Source organism: Botrytis deweyae, assembly GCF_014898535.1.
Source record: "Botrytis deweyae strain B1 chromosome Unknown BDEW_022, whole genome shotgun sequence".
NCBI classification, from domain to species: Eukaryota; Fungi; Ascomycota; class Leotiomycetes; order Helotiales; family Sclerotiniaceae; genus Botrytis; species Botrytis deweyae.
The window spans coordinates 230240-248952 of NW_024066229.1; the positions used below are offsets into that span (position 1 = coordinate 230240).

The following is an 18713-nucleotide window of genomic DNA, read 5'->3' on the forward strand; positions in this document are numbered from 1 at the left end:
GCACTAGGGGCTACCCTAGGTGGAAATATATTGTCTGAGCGATCATGAGCGATCAAAGCATGAAGTATGAAACAATGCATCTTATGCTTATGTTTATATTAGCAACCCTATTCGATGAAGGCAAGTATCCATTGTGATGGTTTTTAGTGAAACTAGCATAATCCTTTCAATCTTACTCTAAGAACCTTTTCGTAAGAAACGAAAAGCGTCATTTCTGAGTTGTCCTTTTGAATTCGTTTCCTGTTTTTGTTTTTACAAACTCCAACAGCGACGGGATCGCATTGAATCATCGGAATTAATTCTTTGTGATTGGACTGCTGGTGGTATCATACATTCGTTTCTATATCCATATATTTCATCCGAACTTCTTGAACTTTCCGTTTCTTCCATTGGACATTGTCTCAGCTGAGAAGTTCATCTATACATATCTACTTATACTATACTGCAAGCTTGAGACCGATCACTCAATTAGAAAGGAAAATGGTTTCGGTGGCAGAGTTAGTCACGAAATTGCATTCCAATATTGATGAAATCCACAAGACTATCGCTTTAATTAGCGATACTTCGAATCATGATGCGGAAATTACACGATTAGAAAGAGATCGCGATGAACAGCTTCAGCAATTGAAGATGGCTCATGAAGTTGCAATGAAAGAACGAGAGGAAGCACGACTCAAACAGGAACAAGAGATCGAGGAAGAAATCAAGAGAGAGGAAGAAGAGATAATAGAGAGGAGGAAACGTGAAGACGAGGAGAGAAAATTGAGAATCGAGAATGAAGTGAAGGAGAGAGAAAAGGTAAGGCAAGAGGAGGTAGAGAAGTGGAAGGCTGAATTCCAAAGTCAACATAAAGAAGTTGAAGATGGGATCGATGAAGAAATGGAAAGGTTGGAGGATGAGTTAGAGCAACAAATGATAGATGGACAAAAAGCTTTGGAAACTTTAGATTCTGCGAGAAGGGTATGTTTGTATTCTGTCAATTTTATCTGGGTGTTTTTCGATTTACTAATATTTTTGCGAAAATAGGAAATCAACAGACAAATTGACGAGCAGCTCAACATTCCGACTGTACTACCGAAAATTCAATACAGGAGCCGCAGAAAGGTTGTACTGAATAACCAAGAGCCAGATCTAAAATCGGACAATCAGAACAACAAGGGCACGGAGGAGGATGCAGAAAAAAATCTGGTTACAAGCGAAGATTTAAGTCGTGATGTGAACGAGCACAAAGACGAAGATCCTCAGGATAACGTAGCTGATACTAAGGACAGTGAAAAAGACCTTGTGGTAGAGCCAACAAAGGACTTAGAAGTTCAACCAGATGCCTCACTTCCAGAGGAGGGTGTTCCCAAAGAGCAAGAGACACGATCACCGAATCTTGAGAATATTGAAGAATTATCACAGCCCATCGAAGAAACCTCTAGCTTAGTCCCCAAGGAGCAGCACATCGAGCTTGAAGAGGTACATCAAGCTGACCAGCAACCCGAATTTGATAACATTGCGCAAGGTGGTCAAGATCATTCTGAACCAGAAGCATTAGAGCCTGTAGAAGAAATGACCAAGGAGATTGATGACGCACCTGAGCCTTCCCAAGAGGATACATCTGTTGGGGCTGATGATACCCCAAAGGAATCAATTGACTTGGCTCAGTCAATTGATGTTCCACAAAATGAGACCAGCGACAATCTAAAGCAAGATCATGAATCTCAAGAACCGGAAATGATCAAGGATCTTATCGAAGATAGCCAATCAACCGAAACTCCTCACGAAGATGAAAACGACGATTCAAAGCAAGACAACAGTCTGATGGAGGCACCAAAAGAAGCCGAGACTGTTCCAGTGCTTGACCCACATGAATCTCCCGAAGATAGAGCAGCCAGAGAAGAAATAGCTAAGCTGAATGAGGAAATTCGACGTGCTATGGAGGAGGAAGCAAATGAAGCAATGGTTCCTCATCTGGAAGCCAAGGATGTTTCTCCGAATGCGCAAATTACAGAATCGCAAGCGCCACATGTTCAAGAAATCGTTGAGGCTGAAAATGTTGCCAATGAAAACGATTCAGAGGACAAAGACCTCGCGGAAGAACATACGTCATCTCAAGACGACAGCACACTAGTCGCCCAGCCCTCCGACATTCAGAATGAAAATGATGACTCTGAATCAAAAACAACTCTCGAGACAGTTGAAGTTGAGAACGCCCCAAAAGATCAAGTTGTCTCTGAAATTAATGAATCCGACCACGAGAAAGAGTCTCTCGAACCAGAAGTAGAAACGGACGATACAACACATGATCCAGCCCAGATTGAAACCGCAGAGCAACTTTCAGCCGAGGAGCCTTCACTAGAGAAAGCATCAAATGGCAATCTTCCACTTGAGGATTATGAAGCATCACGAAATGAGACATTGACTGTCGATGAATCTCCGAATAAACCCCAAAACAGCACAATTGATGAGATGCCCCTGAGCTTGAACAACAAGGCAATCTTAGCTCCTATGCACGATGAAGAGTTTGCCACTGCTTCCAATGATCAGGGTAACTCAGAGATAGATAATGGAGATGATTTGATGCCCAAGGAGCCTGTAATCCCAGATACACAAGAAGATACGAATCAAGCATCAATTGAAGGGAAGGAAATTCAGGTTGAACCGGAGCTGGTCCACAATGATGATTCAGATTTTTTAAAGGAATCCGTGGAAGAAGCAATTGAAACCCCACTCCCGGAGCCAGCCGATACAGAGGTTGATCAACTAGATGAGGCACCAGAGATCACTCATGATGACTCGGAATCTGCCAATCAAATTGAAAAGATTGCACCCGATGAATCTGAAGCCAAGGCAATTCTAACGCCACTGCCAGAGCCAGTAGAATCAGAGAGCGATGAGCTTAATGAGGAACCAGAACTAGAGTCTGAGCTCTTGTCAAACGATCTACCAGAAGTTGACAAAGACCAAGAGGAAGCTATCGAACCAACAAATACTGCAGATGCTATTTCCGAAATTTTGCGTAATTCGATTGAAGACACACAGCCTACTATGGCCGAGCAAGATGTTGCTGGCGAAGAGTCCACAGATGCCAAGGCGTCGGAACACGAGAACAAATCTAAAGATGAGAACGTAACTCCAGACCAAGATCACACTGAGCAAATCAAAGAGTCTGAAAAGGGCCTTGAAGATACTGCAAGCACTGATTTAAACCCTGAAGACGCCGAAACTTTGGAGAGCGTAAACGCTCCCGAAAAACAGGAAGCTTTGCCAGCTGTTTTACCAGAAGTGGGAGAGGCGAGAAGCATCCCCAATGAAACATTCCCACAGCCAACTCTGGATGTGGAGTCGGCAGACATCGAAGGCCATGAGGATTCTGAAACTCATGTATTACCTACAGATTTTGAACCTGCTAGTAAGGACAATGATGTTGTCGACGAAGCTACTGATCCGCCGCAAGAAGAGCATCATTTCGAGTATCCTGAAATTGGTTCTATTTCAAATCCTGCAACCGACACCAATACAAATCACGAAATGGAGTTAACTGAAAGTCGTGATATCGCTTCAGACGATACCATCGAAGAGACCGAGATAGCTGCCGAGCCGGTTATTACCGTCCCAGAACAAATCCAAGAGGCAGTTGAGTCTCCTGATGCTGGTGCACGTGATCTGGACGTACCAATCGAAGGCGACGTAACAACAGACGAGAGACCGGATGAAGAAGCTCCTGATAGCAATTCAAATGAGATCTCGCAGAGCACTGATGATACTGTTCAATTGCCAGGCCATATCAAGTACCGAATTGATGAGTCGGCTGCTGTCCCGCAAGAGAATAGCAATGCATCAGAGAGTGAGCCCGCTTCTGAAGAACAGGAGACTATCTCTGAGATATCGGTTCCTGACACCGAGGAAAAAAGTCTAAAGCTCGGTCAAGAGAGCGAAGAACCGCTGGCAGAGGCTAACAGTACTGTGCAAGTACCAATACTTGAGGAAACACCTACGCCTGGCCCTGAAGAGTTCGAAGGCACTGGAGAAGCAGCTTTGAATCTTGATGTTGGGTCACCACTTCCTTCGCCCACAATTCGACAGACTGCTGTTGATGATGATGAAAGTTCCCACTTAGGTGACGTGGCTCAACAAGAGAATCATGTGGATTCAAATGAAATGAGCCACGAAGAAAATCCTGAGGATAGTAAATCGTCTCCTTCTCACATGATCGAAAGTGTGGAACCAATGACATCAAGTCAAATACCATCTGAGGATAGTCAAAGGTCGGAAAAAGTGATTGAGACTGAGCCATTGACTTCGGAAAATGAGGCGCCAATACATCAACAAGTCGAAGAAGTCCCAGAGCAGACAAATGATGATATTGTGGAGACTCAAGAGCATCTTGAAGACAAGGAACTTCCCACCACTTGTATTGAGGAACCAGTGTATCCTGCTGATGAAACACCATTGAAAGAGAGCACAGCAGAACCTGAAAGCCAACAAGATACAAATTCCGTGCCTGAGACCATTACCACGGTACCAGAGATATCTGCCCTGGAAAGCTTGAATAGCGAAGCATCTGAAGTGCCGTCTGAGGTAGAACAGATAAATGCCGAGAGACACAACGATAATGAGAAGAGCAGAGTCAATGACGAAAGTGCCGATGCTGTTCATGAAGAAAGAGAGTTCGACGAGACACAAGACCATCACATTGAAGGGTCCAGAGAAACTGACCATCCTATCGATCTTGAGACAGAAGATGAGTCACACATAAGTCCAAATGACTCAACAAATTCTGAACCCGTCCACGACGAACCATTAACTCAAGAGAATGAACAACCTGCTGCTGTCGAATCAGAACAAATCAAAACTGGGCCGGAATTGAGAGTAGTTAATCCAGATATTCTTCCTCCACCTCAAGAAACACAACACGAAGATCCTGAAGATGTTCGTGCTAGAGAGGAGATTGCTCGTTTGAACGCAGAGTTTATGAAAGCTGTCGAGGAGGAACAAGCTGCTGAACAAGAGATCAAACCTGTTGACATAAGCACCGAGAAGAATAGCAATTATATGGACAAAAGTGAACTTGTTGAAGCGGAGCAAGAGAGACCAAGAAGAGAGAGTGCCGAAGATATGGCAGCGAGAGAAGAAATTGCCTTGTTAAATGAGCAAATGAAATTGCTTAGTCAACAACAAGAGAGTGGGGATAAATCTGCTGAAATTGAGGGTGAAAAGGAAGAGAGCCAGATTGTCAATGAAAACAAACCTCAAACACTCGAAGCGGAAGAGTCATCGGCTACCCTGACCGAAACTCCTCAAAATGAAGAACACACGGAAGAAGAAGATTTTCATACCGCACTCATTCAGCAAGATGAACATTTAAACCCTTTTGAACAGCCAGACGCAGTACTAAGTGAGGAACAAAGTGCCGAGTTAACCACAGACGAGCCAAATGAGGAAGTTGGAGCCTTACAGTATGAGCATGAAGATCGCAATCAACAAGATTCGGGCTCAGAAGGTGAAAGGACCGAGCAAGGTGAGGAAACAGAGAATTATTCTGAAAGCGAAAACGAATGGGATCAATCCTCAGAAGAAGAAGAGGAGGGTCCGCTTCCTTATCTTGAGACTATCCGGGAAGAATCACATGATGGTGCCTCCCGTGTCGGCGAAGATCACGAGGACGACGATGAAGATGAAGAATACATTCCCAAGAGTAGATTCTTCCATCCACATTGGCAATATGAGGACTCTGTTGATGGGAATGGATTGAAAGAACAAAGAGATAACAACCCGTTAGTATCAGAGTCAGAAAATCCAGCTATCAAAGAAATCTCCACAGGGATCCTTCAAGACGAGCTTGACCATCCAAGCGGATCCAATATTGAGATCTCAAATTCTGGGCCAAGCAAAAGACCACAGACACCAATGGCATTGATGTTTGGCTCCGATGTCAAAGAAACAGAGTCACCTCACAAAGTCAGCGGCACAGATAATTTAATCGATGGCAGTTCAGAAGCACTAATTGAAAACGCAACTGCTTCTAACGCTACGGATCTACCACGAGTGTTGGAGCCAAGTCCTGACATTGAGGAAAATCGTGGAAAGTCCGAGCCTGTGGAGGATGAAGATCTTGTCGAAAATAACAACCTCACTCCAAAACCTAAACCTCGACGTCCAGCATCGTTGTATCACCGAAATAGTGACTTGAGTCCAGAACATGAGGCAGTATTCTCGAGAGTCTCCCAAATCAGAAGCAGTCTAACACCTTCACCGGAACCACATCAGTCACCTGTATTGAGTCCTAGGTCAAGATCTGAAAGATTTCCACCAGATGAACACCGAAATTACCTAGATGCGTCTATTAACAACGCCTATAATGGTTGGGGATATTCGCAAGAAGGTGATCAGCAACAAGATTACAGAACTCAATTGAACAACGATAATGGTCGTAACCGTTCTCATACAGTTGATACAGTTCCATCATTTGAACATTATGCATCAGATGATGGTGAATCAGGTCCTCCAACTCCACCTCAACAACCACAATATTCTGATCCTGTGTCTCAACAACCACACATTAGTCAGATGATGTCAACGGAATTCGAATCTTCTGAAGGATGGTCACATCAAAATGATGATACCCAGGATGATTCAGCAAATCAAGAACAAAACCTTGATGAAATTATCAAATCTCCTAATCTACAAGATGCCGCCGAATTTGATCCTTTCAACCCACAAGAATACAAATCTCCAATTGAAAGTCCTGCACATTCATCTTCATTTCACGTAAGCAACGTGCATATGGATCAAGAATATCCTCCAGTCCTAGCACCAACTCCACCATCACTTATCCCTCCCGAGAAGATCTTGAGCTCTAATGCACCCGCATCAACCCCAATATTCACGGCTCAGACTCCAACTCAGACCGAAGAAAAATCGACTTCTCAACTGCCACCAAATCTCCATTCCGTTCCTTGGACACAGTCAGAAGATCCCGCCAAAACTGCAGCCACAACTCAAGAAAAAGAAACCGCATCCCCACAACGTAATCCAAGACCTGTTAGTTCCATCTTCGCTAGAACACGCTCTCTATTCGAAGCAGGAGCAAATGATTCAAGTCCACCTCCTAAACAGAGACCGCTTTCCGGAATGAGCATTTTCAATGTTGGTTCACCAAATCGTTCGAATACACCGGTTCAAACCAGACCACATAGTCTTTCGGTCTCGAGCCTGAGAAGCAGGAGTGAGAGTTTGTCAAAGCGATCGAGTTTGAGTTTTGGGGAAAACGCGAATGTGAAAGCGGATGCAAACGCGAATGCTAATGTGAATGCCAACATCAATGCAAAAGATGACTATGATCCAGATACAGATGCAGACTTCCTGCCAAAGAGTCTAGATGGCGATGGAAGATTGCCTAGTCCGGCCTTTGGATTACCGGGGCATAGAAGTAGTGGAAGTTTTGATAGGGGGAAACTATATGGAGATGAAGATGATCCCTATTTTACAAATGGTGGGGATAAGGGGAGCGCGGGATGGATGGGAGGTTCAGGAGTAGGGGGCATGAGGGGTGCGGAGAGGGAGCCTCTTTTGAAGGATGGAAATTGACTTGTTCACCCTGTATCTTTAAGGAAACAAAAGGGGTATAGAAGGACTAGAAAAATGAGATGGAGAGCTGGTAGAATGACAAGGAAAGTGGAGGAGAAGGGGAAAGATGAGGTTGAGAAAAGAACAGAGGAGATGGAAGAGAGGAAGGTGGCAAAAGGAGAATACAAATTGGCGTATGTGTGGGTAGAAGGATGGAGGGAGAGATTGAAGAGTACGAGCGGCTTGGTGAATAAGGTGAGGGAAGAGGGAAAGTATGAGGGAGAGGTTACGAAGATTGATGTAGACTGGTTGGAAGAGGGAATCGGGAGGATGGGGACCTAGGAAATTGGAATGGGGATAAGGAGTAAGCGAGGATTTTGACTTGGAAAGGGGGCTGGTTCACTAGGATGGTACAAGATATTGGAAAGGGGAGTTTGGCTTGAAGAGGAGTTTGGGAGTATATTGTAGATCTATGTATGTTTATTTATGTATATCCTCTATTTGGAGCTTTTAGTTAGCTTTTCTGTATGATATTTAATCCATCAATCTTATGAGTTTAAGTTTAACCCCATCTTTCTCTTCTGCCTCCCCTTCATTGAAGCTCTTGACCTACCACACCACGTGATATACAAACCACATGATCCATTTTCAATCACGTTTCCCACTACCCAGAATCAGAATGCATGACCGACATCCTTTCATTACTTACTCGCAACACTTCTCAAAATTTTGTATGTAAGACGGCGTGGCGTAAAGACGCGTGTGAACCAAAGGCTTTGGTGTAACAACAGATAGGCGGTGTAACATCTGCCAAGCGAGCTAAGTATGTAGGCGGTTCCAGTCATCCATACATGCATATGAGACATACCGAATTTGACAAGCAAGTTTTGTTTGAAAAGAGAGAGTTAGATTCTGTAGTGCGGTGCAGTATGGTGGTGGGAAACCGGTAGTTGGTGTGTAGTTTTGTGCAGGCTGGGTTTGATTTGAGATTCGGAGGCGCTGTTGAGGTTTGGAGGATGTTGTGTGTTTGTTGGTATGTTGCTGATGTGTGTATTGCATGCTGTGCGGGAAATTTGATTTGACGGGTTTGTTTAGGATGCGAGATGCGGGGAGCCAGAAGCTGGTATGGACTGATTAGTGTTTTGAAAAATGGGAAAATGGGAAATGCAGGTGAGGCGTTGGGAAACGAACACGGCTGTACTATGGCTACGCGCGTGTGATTCAATAGTTGGGCTGGGATGCTGCAGTTCTTGATGTGTAGATGAATCATAGGAGGTGCTGTCGGGAAGATACTGTAGCTTTAGGCAGGATGCGAAAAGCCGGTCTTGGATGTATGTGCGGTGAGGTATTTGGAGTGATGATGACTACCTACTGGGGAGTATTCGGAAGGCGTTTGAGAGACATTTGAAAGGGGGCTTGGAGGCTAGAAAGTGGTTGGCGCAGTAAACTGGTTTGCGATGCTGTGTTAAACAAGGCTCTCTTCGGAATGTTATAGCTTCAGATTTAAGACAGGAGAGATGGTGAGAGTCGGTTGGTTGTTGGGGCCTAAAAATCACAGCAGCGTTGAAAAAACCACCAGAACTCAACATCTGCTCTTGGATCAAACTAAATCATTCCTTGGCACACGTTTACAACCCTTTCTTGTAGAGATGGGGCGCATCTTGAGCGCAGTCGATTGCCTGCAGAGCTACATACCACAGAGATTGCAACCAAGATAGAAGGCTTGAGAAATTATGTGTACAACACAATATGTTCTCCTAGCATAGGCAGCACAGATGATTTTGAGCTTGTGGCTGTGTTGTTGCTTGACCTCTACAATCTCCCGATCGGTTTCAGTACAGAGGATGTTCCGGTTTCCAGATCCGCATGCATGAGTCTTTCCGTGAACCTGGCAGTGTGGGTATCCGGAATTATGAATATGTGGCATGAGATTGGTAGGTAGGTGGATCTAAAGCTTTCGTAGCTCGCAGTTTGTGTAACATCTAAAAATTTCCTGTTGATGGAATGGTGGTCTGGACCATATGGGCCGTATGAATCATTCGAAAAGATGATTGCAAAAATTGGGAGAGGAAATTGGAAAGCCGCATTGTAAATGTATATCTCCGTCCGTTCTAAGTGGATGTACTGCGGTCAAGTGTCCTAAAACAATTAGGTATCCGACAAAACTAATAAATGATAGAAAAGCAAACGGATGGCTGCACAGACTTCAGTCTAGAACCAACTGATTAATCTGAAGCGCTTGTGTCCAGGGATTTTCCGCTTCCATGATGTTGAAGAGTTGCCCTTCGGGAGGTTCTTGCAGGAATAGCTGTCACTTCCGAAGGCTGCAATTGCCATTTTAGATACATGACTGTTGAATAGCCACAAGCTATGATTCATACGGGAAGCAGAGATTTTTCGAATGCAAGGTTAGACGATACAGGGAATGAGGAAATGCATGGCATATTTTCTCTGCTGCCTTAGGAAGTCGTATCAATATTCGTTTGCTAGGCGTTTACTTTGAAATAGACTTGCGCTACACAACGTTGAGAAATGCTAAACTATTAGGAATGCGGTAATTGCTTGCCAAGAAGTTTAGACCGGAAGACATTCTATGTAAGATATGCACGGCTCCGTGTCTGGATAGGATGAGTTAAAAACGGATCTATTGGTATAACTTATCTTCAGACTTCTCTTGTTTTGATCTAGAATGTGTAGGACTATACGATCAATATGGTTGTGGCATTGAATTGAAACGGGGTATTTGGGATTTTTCGGCACTTCCGAAAGCTTCATCTGTGGCGAAATGAAGAGAATGGATAGTCGAGAGATTGAGCCTCGAGAATGTGAAGCAGTAATTGGGTAGACTTTACACTAAAACTTGGAGATATCGACGTGCATTCATCTAGCAGCATGATAAATCACGAATCTGTCTTGCTTTGTGGGTGCAAAGTCAAAGTTCTCAGTGACTTCAATTTCAATTTTAGGACGAAGATCAGAGTTCAACATACAGCAACACATTGAAGGAATTTATTCTGAGCTAATGATCGAGAAAATCATGGTATCGAGTAGATTGACCGGTCCCCCTTCATTTTCCGTTAAAGCATGATTTTGAACCCAGAGATGACCACAATTAAATAAATAAAAGATGTTTGAAAATCCATATGATCACTGATGACCCCTCGTGATACTACTCTAATACATTTCAGACCTTGCGCTTTTGTAGATCGAGCCAAATATTTTGCCAATGAAATAGACCGCCAACTGTAACACGTTTGGGTGGACCAGGTATTTCCTTACTCGGTCTACATAACTTGAAGTCGAAACTACGAAAGAACTAGAGAGGGTGTAGTGTCAGCGGATGTTAAGCTATCAATTACTTAGTAGCAGGAAAGAGACATACCATTAAAGGACCTTTCATCAACTCCATATACGCAAGATCCTTGCCTAAGCATACTCTTGATCCATATCCCCAAGTGAAATTGTACTTCTCGTAAAGCTTGGCCTTTTCATCATCTTCAAGCCATCGTTCGGGGCGAAAAGTCTCGGCATCCTCGCCATATATTTCCTTGTCTCGGTTTGCAAAGTATGCGCAACAGCTGATTTCAGTACCGACTGGAATTACCTTGCCATCGATTATCAAAGGGGGTTGGTGGGCCATTACTTCTCTAGGAAAAAGTACTGGTGACGATGGAGTAAGTCGAAGAGCCTCTTTAATGCATGCAACATAAAACGGACAGTGCTTTGAAACTTCTGCGGCTGTGGGAACCGGCTGTGAAAGATTTCCGGCTGCAAATCCGGCATCTATCTCAGCCACCATTCGTTGATAATCGCGAGGTGATGAGATAATATCTGTTACAATGGAGCTGAAGGTAGTACCTGTAGTATCTGCTCCGGCAATTAGGACAACCAAAACTTCGGCCTCCAATTCATCTCGGCTCATAGGGTTTCCTTCGGGTGTTTTGGCCTCGAGAAATCTTTAGATGATTTAAAGATTAGCTGGATGCCGAGTTTTGAAGCGCTAAGAAGACTTACGATTGTAGAATATCCACGCGATCTCTTTTTTTTCCTTCCTCAATTTCGGTAATTCTGGCATTGATAATTTTATCTCTCCATCTCATCAGCTGACCCATGCCATTCTTCATATCTGGTGTTGCGGTAAAGAACCGACCTAATGGCCCTGATGTTAACCATTCTACGAAAGGGTACAAATGCGCCAAGACACCAAAGAGCTCAATACCATCATGTACACTTTGAATCAATCCGCCCACGTCTTCTCCATTCTCCACAAAGCCTAAAGCTTGTCCAAAACCCACTTCACTGATTGTGTCAAATGCAAAATAAGTGGCCCAACTTGCCATATTCACAGGTTTTCGCGTCTCGACAAAAAGTTCATTCAGCTTCGTAAGCCATGCCGAGACTATCTTGTCAACGAGGGGCTCGGCCTTGATTATCTTTGAGTATGAGTAAGGAGGTCCTATGAGTCTTCGACGATAAGCATGTGCTTGATGGTCGCGAATACTTATGACAGGTTCAGCAGGAAACCCTCCGTTGCTGTAGAACCTGGACTTGACTGCATTGCGGTGATAGATGATGGGTAGAGCGAGGGCTGACTTGACTAGAAGAGTTGTAGGTGAAATGCGTATTACAGGAGCTATATATGCAATATTTATTAGTGACCATAATCTTCAAAGGTTAATGACATCATAATATAAGCACCTTTCGTTTCTTTGAAGATTTCCTCATAGACGACCAACTCTCTTTGATGGTAGCTCTGAGAAGTATACCAAAGTCTGGTAACGGTACCCAAAAATGGACCTGGATAGTCCTTAAGGGGATGAAAGAAACGATAGTAGACGATCTGATACAGAAAACTGGCTAAAACCCAGCCAATAATCAACCAAAATCCATTGGCAAGGGTCAAGTAAGAAGTGGCACTTGCTGAGATGGTTTGAGGGCTCTCCATTATGATAAGTCTTCGTATGAGTCCTGGTTAGAAAGATTGTATGAGAGATGCAGAGACGTCGATGATGAAAGATTTCAATATGAGGAGTGCTTGATGGATAGTGATGTATTTACGAGCAAACTTGCACGTTCTTATGAACAACTTTTTCTTTCACGTATGGCAACGACGAATTGGTCTTACTTCCGCCATATTTCGACTCATATTCACTAATAGTCACTCACTGTACAACATGAACTCCCTTTATTACCCCGCTCGATGAAACGTCGGAAGCTCACCTGGGCATGGCTTGGAAGAGGTCGCTTGTAAACTTGCTATGAATACCTAGGTACCTACCTACATACTTAGGTAGGTAGGTAGCGGGTAGGTAGCGGGTAGGTACTTATGTGTAGGTAGGTAGGCATTGATTCGATTCATCGTGTAGTGAGTGAAGAAGTTGGGATTAATTCGCTGTTAGACGTCTTTAGAATCAAACATTCCTATCAAAAAAGCTTTGATTGACATTCCAAGGTTAGCTCTACAATAGGTAGTGGACAAATAATTAGGCGGTGACCAGAAATAGCGACTAACGGCAGAATCTCAAATCATTCCACCAAGGTTGAGATTGAGAATTGAAGCAGACGCGACAGAGCTTAGAAATGATGAATTTCCGCAGATTTCCCCATCAAAGGTATGTACAAATTGAGCTAAGTGTCTGAGTATTTACATTCTACGTCTGTATGCTTCTAGAGAATATTCCATACTGACTATGAAGTTGGTGCTACAGAGCTCGAGAGATGTCCATCGCATTCAATATGCTCGACCACAATTCAATTCGAATAATCGAACCTCAAACTAAGCCCTTTATGACATTGAGAGATCGGCATTCAGATTAAGGGATCTCCATGATACTCGAGATGTCAATCTTATATATCGCGCACACAGTTACGACATCGGGCTGTACTTTCACGAAACCATATCGCCGTGAAAATGCATCAGAAGTGATGATTGCAATGTGCTGGAATTGATGCATCTATTCAATGTCTACTCTCTTCTACACCCAATTTTAAATTATTTGCGCCTCTCAATGCTTCTGGAGTATCTCTCTAGCATATGCCAAACAAAGTGCCAACCTTCAATACGAAATATTACAATTTGAGCAAGTGGTTTTGGAAATGTTGCAACTTGAATCGAAGGAGCTCAAATACAGTCAGTGGATTCAGGGGTATTGATGGTCGTCAGGAACATTTCCGCTTCGTGGGGCGACAGGGTGTTACTAAGATATTGTCGGATAATGGATGGCTTCTGACAGGAGAGTCATCATTAAAACCCCTCTCAACTCGAGCCGCCTTTGAGACTTCCTCTGTTGCTGGCCATGTAGATGGTTCGTTTTTCCAGCTAATCAAAGCATTGGCCGCTTTGGAGATCTGTTGAAGATTGGAAGTTCGAACACTCGAACGTGTCACCTTCTTTGTAGGCCTCTCGGAAGCAGCTGTGGAAGCTGGCTTACTTGCCCGTGCTGGCACAACTTGCCGCTGTCCGAAAGCGAAGCTCTGGGACAAGTTCTCTGAAATCTGTTGGATATCTGTGATTGATTCTACCTGGAGATCACCGCAGAAGCCGTGCTGCTGTCCATTCGTGGAAAATATCATGACGCAATACTTGCAACCCACGTCTGTCATTTCAGTGTGTATTGCATACCTTATCATATAAGATGGCGTCGATTCGCGAAACCTCTTTTGTTTCAACTCCCTCAGGTCGATACCACTATCCATTGGGTTCCACCGAATTCTGTCCGATTTTTCAGGTTTGCGAATCAATGCCCCATGCGTATTGACCAATCGCCCATCCTGACGCAAGAACACAAAACTCTCTCCTTTGTCAGGCGTATAATTCATGGTGTAAACCACGTCTTCAAAATTTAGATCTTGAAGTGAAGCGGATGTGGAATAACGTACACGGGCATCCTTGAATCCCTCGGATGTGACTTTGTAATTGGAGTCGACCAGCTGACCTTTCTTGGCCAAAAAGTAGACCACAGATACATAGCGTTTGCCGTCTCTCTGATTTCTCCATGTGTCTTCGTTTCTATATCCTTTGCCGCTGAAGCGCTTGACTGAAGAATTAACTTCCTGGTAGGTGACTATACCAACCGTATACTTCAAAGGGCGGCGGGTAATGAAATCTTGCTGGGACCTTAGCCAGACGGCTCCTTTTACGATATGTGCTTTATTATGACGCAGTTGACACACTTTTAGGTGCTGAAACTCCTTCCGCAGTGCTTCGGAGATATACGTGTTGAGGCACATGCCTCCACCCATTATCAAATAATCAGGAACGGATTTGTTATCTTGATTCACCTGTTTTTTGACAGCAGTTATCAATCTCTCCAGAGGCTCGGCGAAACACTGCACGATATCTTCATGAAAAATTTTCAACTCATTCACCAGACCTGGTATTAAAAGGCAGAATGGCCGCGGGTCTTTCGAGATTCCGAAATAATTTTTGTATCCTTTGTTAAACGAGTTCAAAGCGTGTTGTATCGCCCATGGTCGATGTGCTATTCCTTCTGGAATTTTGGCATCCAGAAGCCTTCTGAAGTTCTCGGAAATGGTTTCTGCGCCACAGATCATACCTAGAATGCTTGTATTAGTCAACCCCTAGGATACTCCAGCTATTCCGCCTAAACTTACTTTCACTTTCAAACTCCTGTTTAAATCTTGGCGGATTGATACCCGTCAACTTGTAGGTGACCGTACACTTTTGAAATTACTGTCAGTATGAAGATCGATGAGCGAAGAGAAGCATGTTTCATACTGCTGTGCCGCCGCCAGCATCAAGAACTATGTACCTTGTGCCGACCTAATTTCGTTAGTCAAGACCCCGCTGACTTGAATTCTGCTCACCTTCCACTCATGCTGGCCCTTCTCGGCTTCCATGTGACACCACCATCCGAACGAACACTCTGGCTCTGAAACCAAAAACACCTGATTCGATGTGATAGGGCCTTGGACTAAAGCGTTCCGCACCTGCTCATGTGCAATTGTCGATCGCCCTGGTGGCACTGGAACGATAACTTCGATTTTTAGGTCTTCGAGGTTTGGTATCATCCCCTTTCTCAAAGCAGGCAAATTGCCAAAGGAGTCGTAAATCAGCTCCTTGTAGACAATCGACACCCAGTCCCGCAGGAGATCCTCTCTCGTTTTGTTCATTTTCTCCAGCCTTGCTAGCATCGGTTTCTGGAGTGAGGCGGTGACCGGGTCCCTACTATCGTGAAAAAGTAACTTCCATAGAGGGAAGAATCGCTCTGTGTTGAATGGTATTGCGCTATCCAGCAGCATTCTCAACTCATGACCGGTCATTGGCAAAGTCTCCTCCTGATCATTTTCGTTATAGTAGAGTGCTGTCAAAGGAAACTCATCTCCACTTCCCCAAGAGCCCTTCCAATCGGCAAACAGGAAAGGTTCTGGCTCATGCTGATGCCCAAGCTCTTGATCGCCGCCCGGAAGTAGCAAATCGGCAGCCGCGCCCCTGGTAGTTCCCATATCTATGCCCATGATCAATCTACCTTTCGAAGCCGACTGATCACTTCTCGATTCCATAACAGACATTTTCGGAGTGTAAATTAGTACAAGTAGAACACAAAGATGCCCAGTTCTGGGTATTACATAACGGATTTGTTATCTTCAATCTTTCTTCATCAACCTAATTGAAATATATATGTTAGAACAAGTGTAAAGCTTGAGAACGGCCATACTTACAAATAGTCCTGTCCCGCACTTTTGCAACTAACGCGCCATATTAAATTGTGGTAATTGTGAGCTACTGCATACTGCCAATTTGGATGGTTGCACAACATTAGATACGTTTTGAATTACTGAGTGAGTGGTCACCAAAACAGTTCACCGAGTTTGTCAATCTGTACTTTGCCATATGCATATTCTGCTACATATTTACTAGGGTTATTCAAGGCGTCTCTTTCAACAGTGTTACACCACCGTTAATTGATGCAAACTGGCTTGAGAAAACTGAAAGTCAAGAGGCCTTTGATTTGTATCTGCCTAACTGCAATGTTTGAGGCGTGGTCTTGTCTCACATACCGATTGTTACCAGTTTTGCAATGAGGCCTGAGAGTACTAAAGACTGCAAGATCATCTCACCGAGCTGTCAGCTTGCATTCAAGAGGACAGATCGTTTTCCATCAAGATAACAAATATTCTTTAAAACAAGATTCTACTTCACTGTTTCAAATTCGATACACAAGGAAGATAGTCTACTTCCCAGACAACACAATGACAATGCCAGTCTTTCCCCTTGATATGGCCCTCAGTACAAGAATTATGTCTGTCAGCGCTGCTGAAGTATGGCCACTAATTGGTAACTTAGCTAGTGACAGCAATCTTCGTGGTAGGAATCCCGATGCTTTGGATTTTTATCTTAACACACACAATGCTTACGAAACTATAGATTCAATCAAATTGCCTATAGTGACGCCCGAAAAAGAGGAACTTGCATCTCATACAAGTACTATTGACTCTAGTCTTTCGATCACTACAACTGTGTCCAAAGCACAGCAAAGCACGTCATCGGATTCGATCATCACCATGTCATTGCAAGAGCAGATTGCGAAAACACTACTTTTGCCATTGCCCAAGCGTCACCATGCTATGCCAGCTTATTTTTCGGTTAAGGGGGACCTCAACTCGAAATTTTCTCATCTTAGGAAGCGCCGATGCACGCAATGCGAGCGACATCGGCTACAATGCCTAAAAGAAAGCGCTGATGTGGAATGTAAATCATGCAAAGACGCTGGAAAAAAGTGTGTCTTTAACAAGCGATTTTTGAAGGCAGACAGACTCTTGGACTTTAAGACATCGGACAAGAACAAGACTTCTGAGAGCCCTTTATACCAGTCCAGTGAGCAGCCCAATACGGAACTGTCTCGGACTCGGGGTTCAATAGTGCTTGGACACAGTCCTATCTATCAACGTCAATCGACTGACGACACAATAAACCTTGACCAAAATTCTGCGAATACATTGGCTTCGTCGATAGATACCACGGTTTGCGAGCAGAGACAAAGGGAAGCATTAGGTTCCAACAGCATTGGGTCTAGAAATCTCGAAAGGGGGACTTATGCACCATCAAATGCTTTCGCGAGGCAAAGCTGCGATATAGACAACATTCGCTCCAGACTCGGTAGAGAAAGCGTCGATGACGACCAGATCACCAGCCCATTGGCATATTTGGAGACACTGATACTCCAATACACTGAACTGGTAAAAGGCAGTTCTATGGCACCATTAGCCAGGGCCAAAAGCTTTTGGGAACTTCTTTGCATCGAGGATGAAAAGGTTCCTGCTTCGAATGCTGACACGACGCTGGCTAATATTCGCGGCTTATTGGATGTTCCAACTGGGGTACTCATCAGGCAAAAAGTTGACTATCCTTTGTTGAAAACGCATCTGAAACCATTGGATTTTCTGAGGGGAGTAATTGCATACATCATATGCGATTTTACCTTCCAAGGAAACTCAGCTTTTCGTGACGATGCAATATTACGGAGGACAGCATACCTTTGTAAGATAAGACGCCACCTGCCCTTCTAGAAACATTATACTGATAAATTGATGGTAGGCTTTTCCGAGCACGTTGCAGATATATTTTTGCAGGAATATCATCGGCAAATGGCAGAGACCCAGCCTTTTGAAGACCGCATGAGATTGCGTCGCACAAGCATGTCAGAAAAAATGAATATGATCATGCAGCCCTTGATTGGTGCTGGTGATAATATGAATAGTTTTCACGAAAGCATGGCAAAAGTGGGCAATGAGCTGCACAACATCGTGGGGTCATACAAAGGAGAGTTTGAAAGCATTTGGGCGCCTCCCGATTCAAAGTTCGACTCGAGGATACACGCCCTAGATGACTCTCAATTGCATCCGAACTTTGTTATCGAAGGTGGAGACGTTCTCATAACTACATGTTTTGGAGTCAAGTACAAAGCTCCGGGTAGAGACTGGAGAGTTTGCGCCCCCGCAAAAGTAATCTTAGCCCCACCAACCATGGTGAGATCAACAATCAAACGCGGTCGGGAGGAAGATTTACCGTCTGCTCGGAAGTCCCGGAAATGATCTCTCGTGATTATCACGATGCGAATCAATCATTTTAGACACCTAATTTGAGGTTTACAATTGACTTCATGGTCGTTGTGTTACTGTTCGTTACAGATTAACTT

At 44.0% G+C, this 18713-nt stretch overlaps 5 protein-coding genes across 5 annotated transcripts; 3 read left to right on the forward strand and 2 right to left on the reverse strand.

The window, feature by feature from the left end:
* Positions 1–480: 480 nt before the first annotated feature.
* EAE98_008431 (uncharacterized protein) lies at positions 481–7575 on the forward strand (the record flags this gene model as incomplete). The annotated part of the gene is made up of 2 exons (XM_038956054.1): positions 481–960; positions 1027–7575. The coding sequence occupies 2 exons, from the start codon at positions 481–483 to the stop codon at positions 7573–7575; spliced, it is 7029 nt and encodes a 2342-aa protein (XP_038807513.1).
* Positions 7576–7629: 54 nt separating this feature from the next.
* Positions 7630–7896, forward strand: EAE98_008432 (uncharacterized protein; the record flags this gene model as incomplete). Its single annotated transcript, XM_038956055.1, has 1 exon — positions 7630–7896. The coding sequence occupies one exon, from the start codon at positions 7630–7632 to the stop codon at positions 7894–7896; it is 267 nt and encodes an 88-aa protein (XP_038807514.1).
* A 2842-nt stretch (positions 7897–10738) lies between these two features.
* EAE98_008433 (uncharacterized protein) lies at positions 10739–12499 on the reverse strand (the record flags this gene model as incomplete). Its single annotated transcript, XM_038956056.1, has 4 exons — positions 10739–10870; positions 10937–11510; positions 11569–12187; positions 12253–12499. 4 exons carry the CDS (start codon positions 12497–12499, stop codon positions 10739–10741), a joined length of 1572 nt encoding a protein of 523 aa, XP_038807515.1.
* Positions 12500–13713: 1214 nt separating this feature from the next.
* On the reverse strand, positions 13714–16086 carry EAE98_008434 (uncharacterized protein; the record flags this gene model as incomplete). The annotated part of the gene is made up of 4 exons (XM_038956057.1): positions 13714–15110; positions 15169–15235; positions 15293–15337; positions 15382–16086. The coding sequence occupies 4 exons, from the start codon at positions 16084–16086 to the stop codon at positions 13714–13716; spliced, it is 2214 nt and encodes a 737-aa protein (XP_038807516.1).
* A 681-nt stretch (positions 16087–16767) lies between these two features.
* Positions 16768–18609, forward strand: EAE98_008435 (uncharacterized protein; the record flags this gene model as incomplete). The annotated part of the gene is made up of 2 exons (XM_038956058.1): positions 16768–18055; positions 18113–18609. The coding sequence occupies 2 exons, from the start codon at positions 16768–16770 to the stop codon at positions 18607–18609; spliced, it is 1785 nt and encodes a 594-aa protein (XP_038807517.1).
* Between the last annotated feature and the right edge of the window lie 104 nt (positions 18610–18713).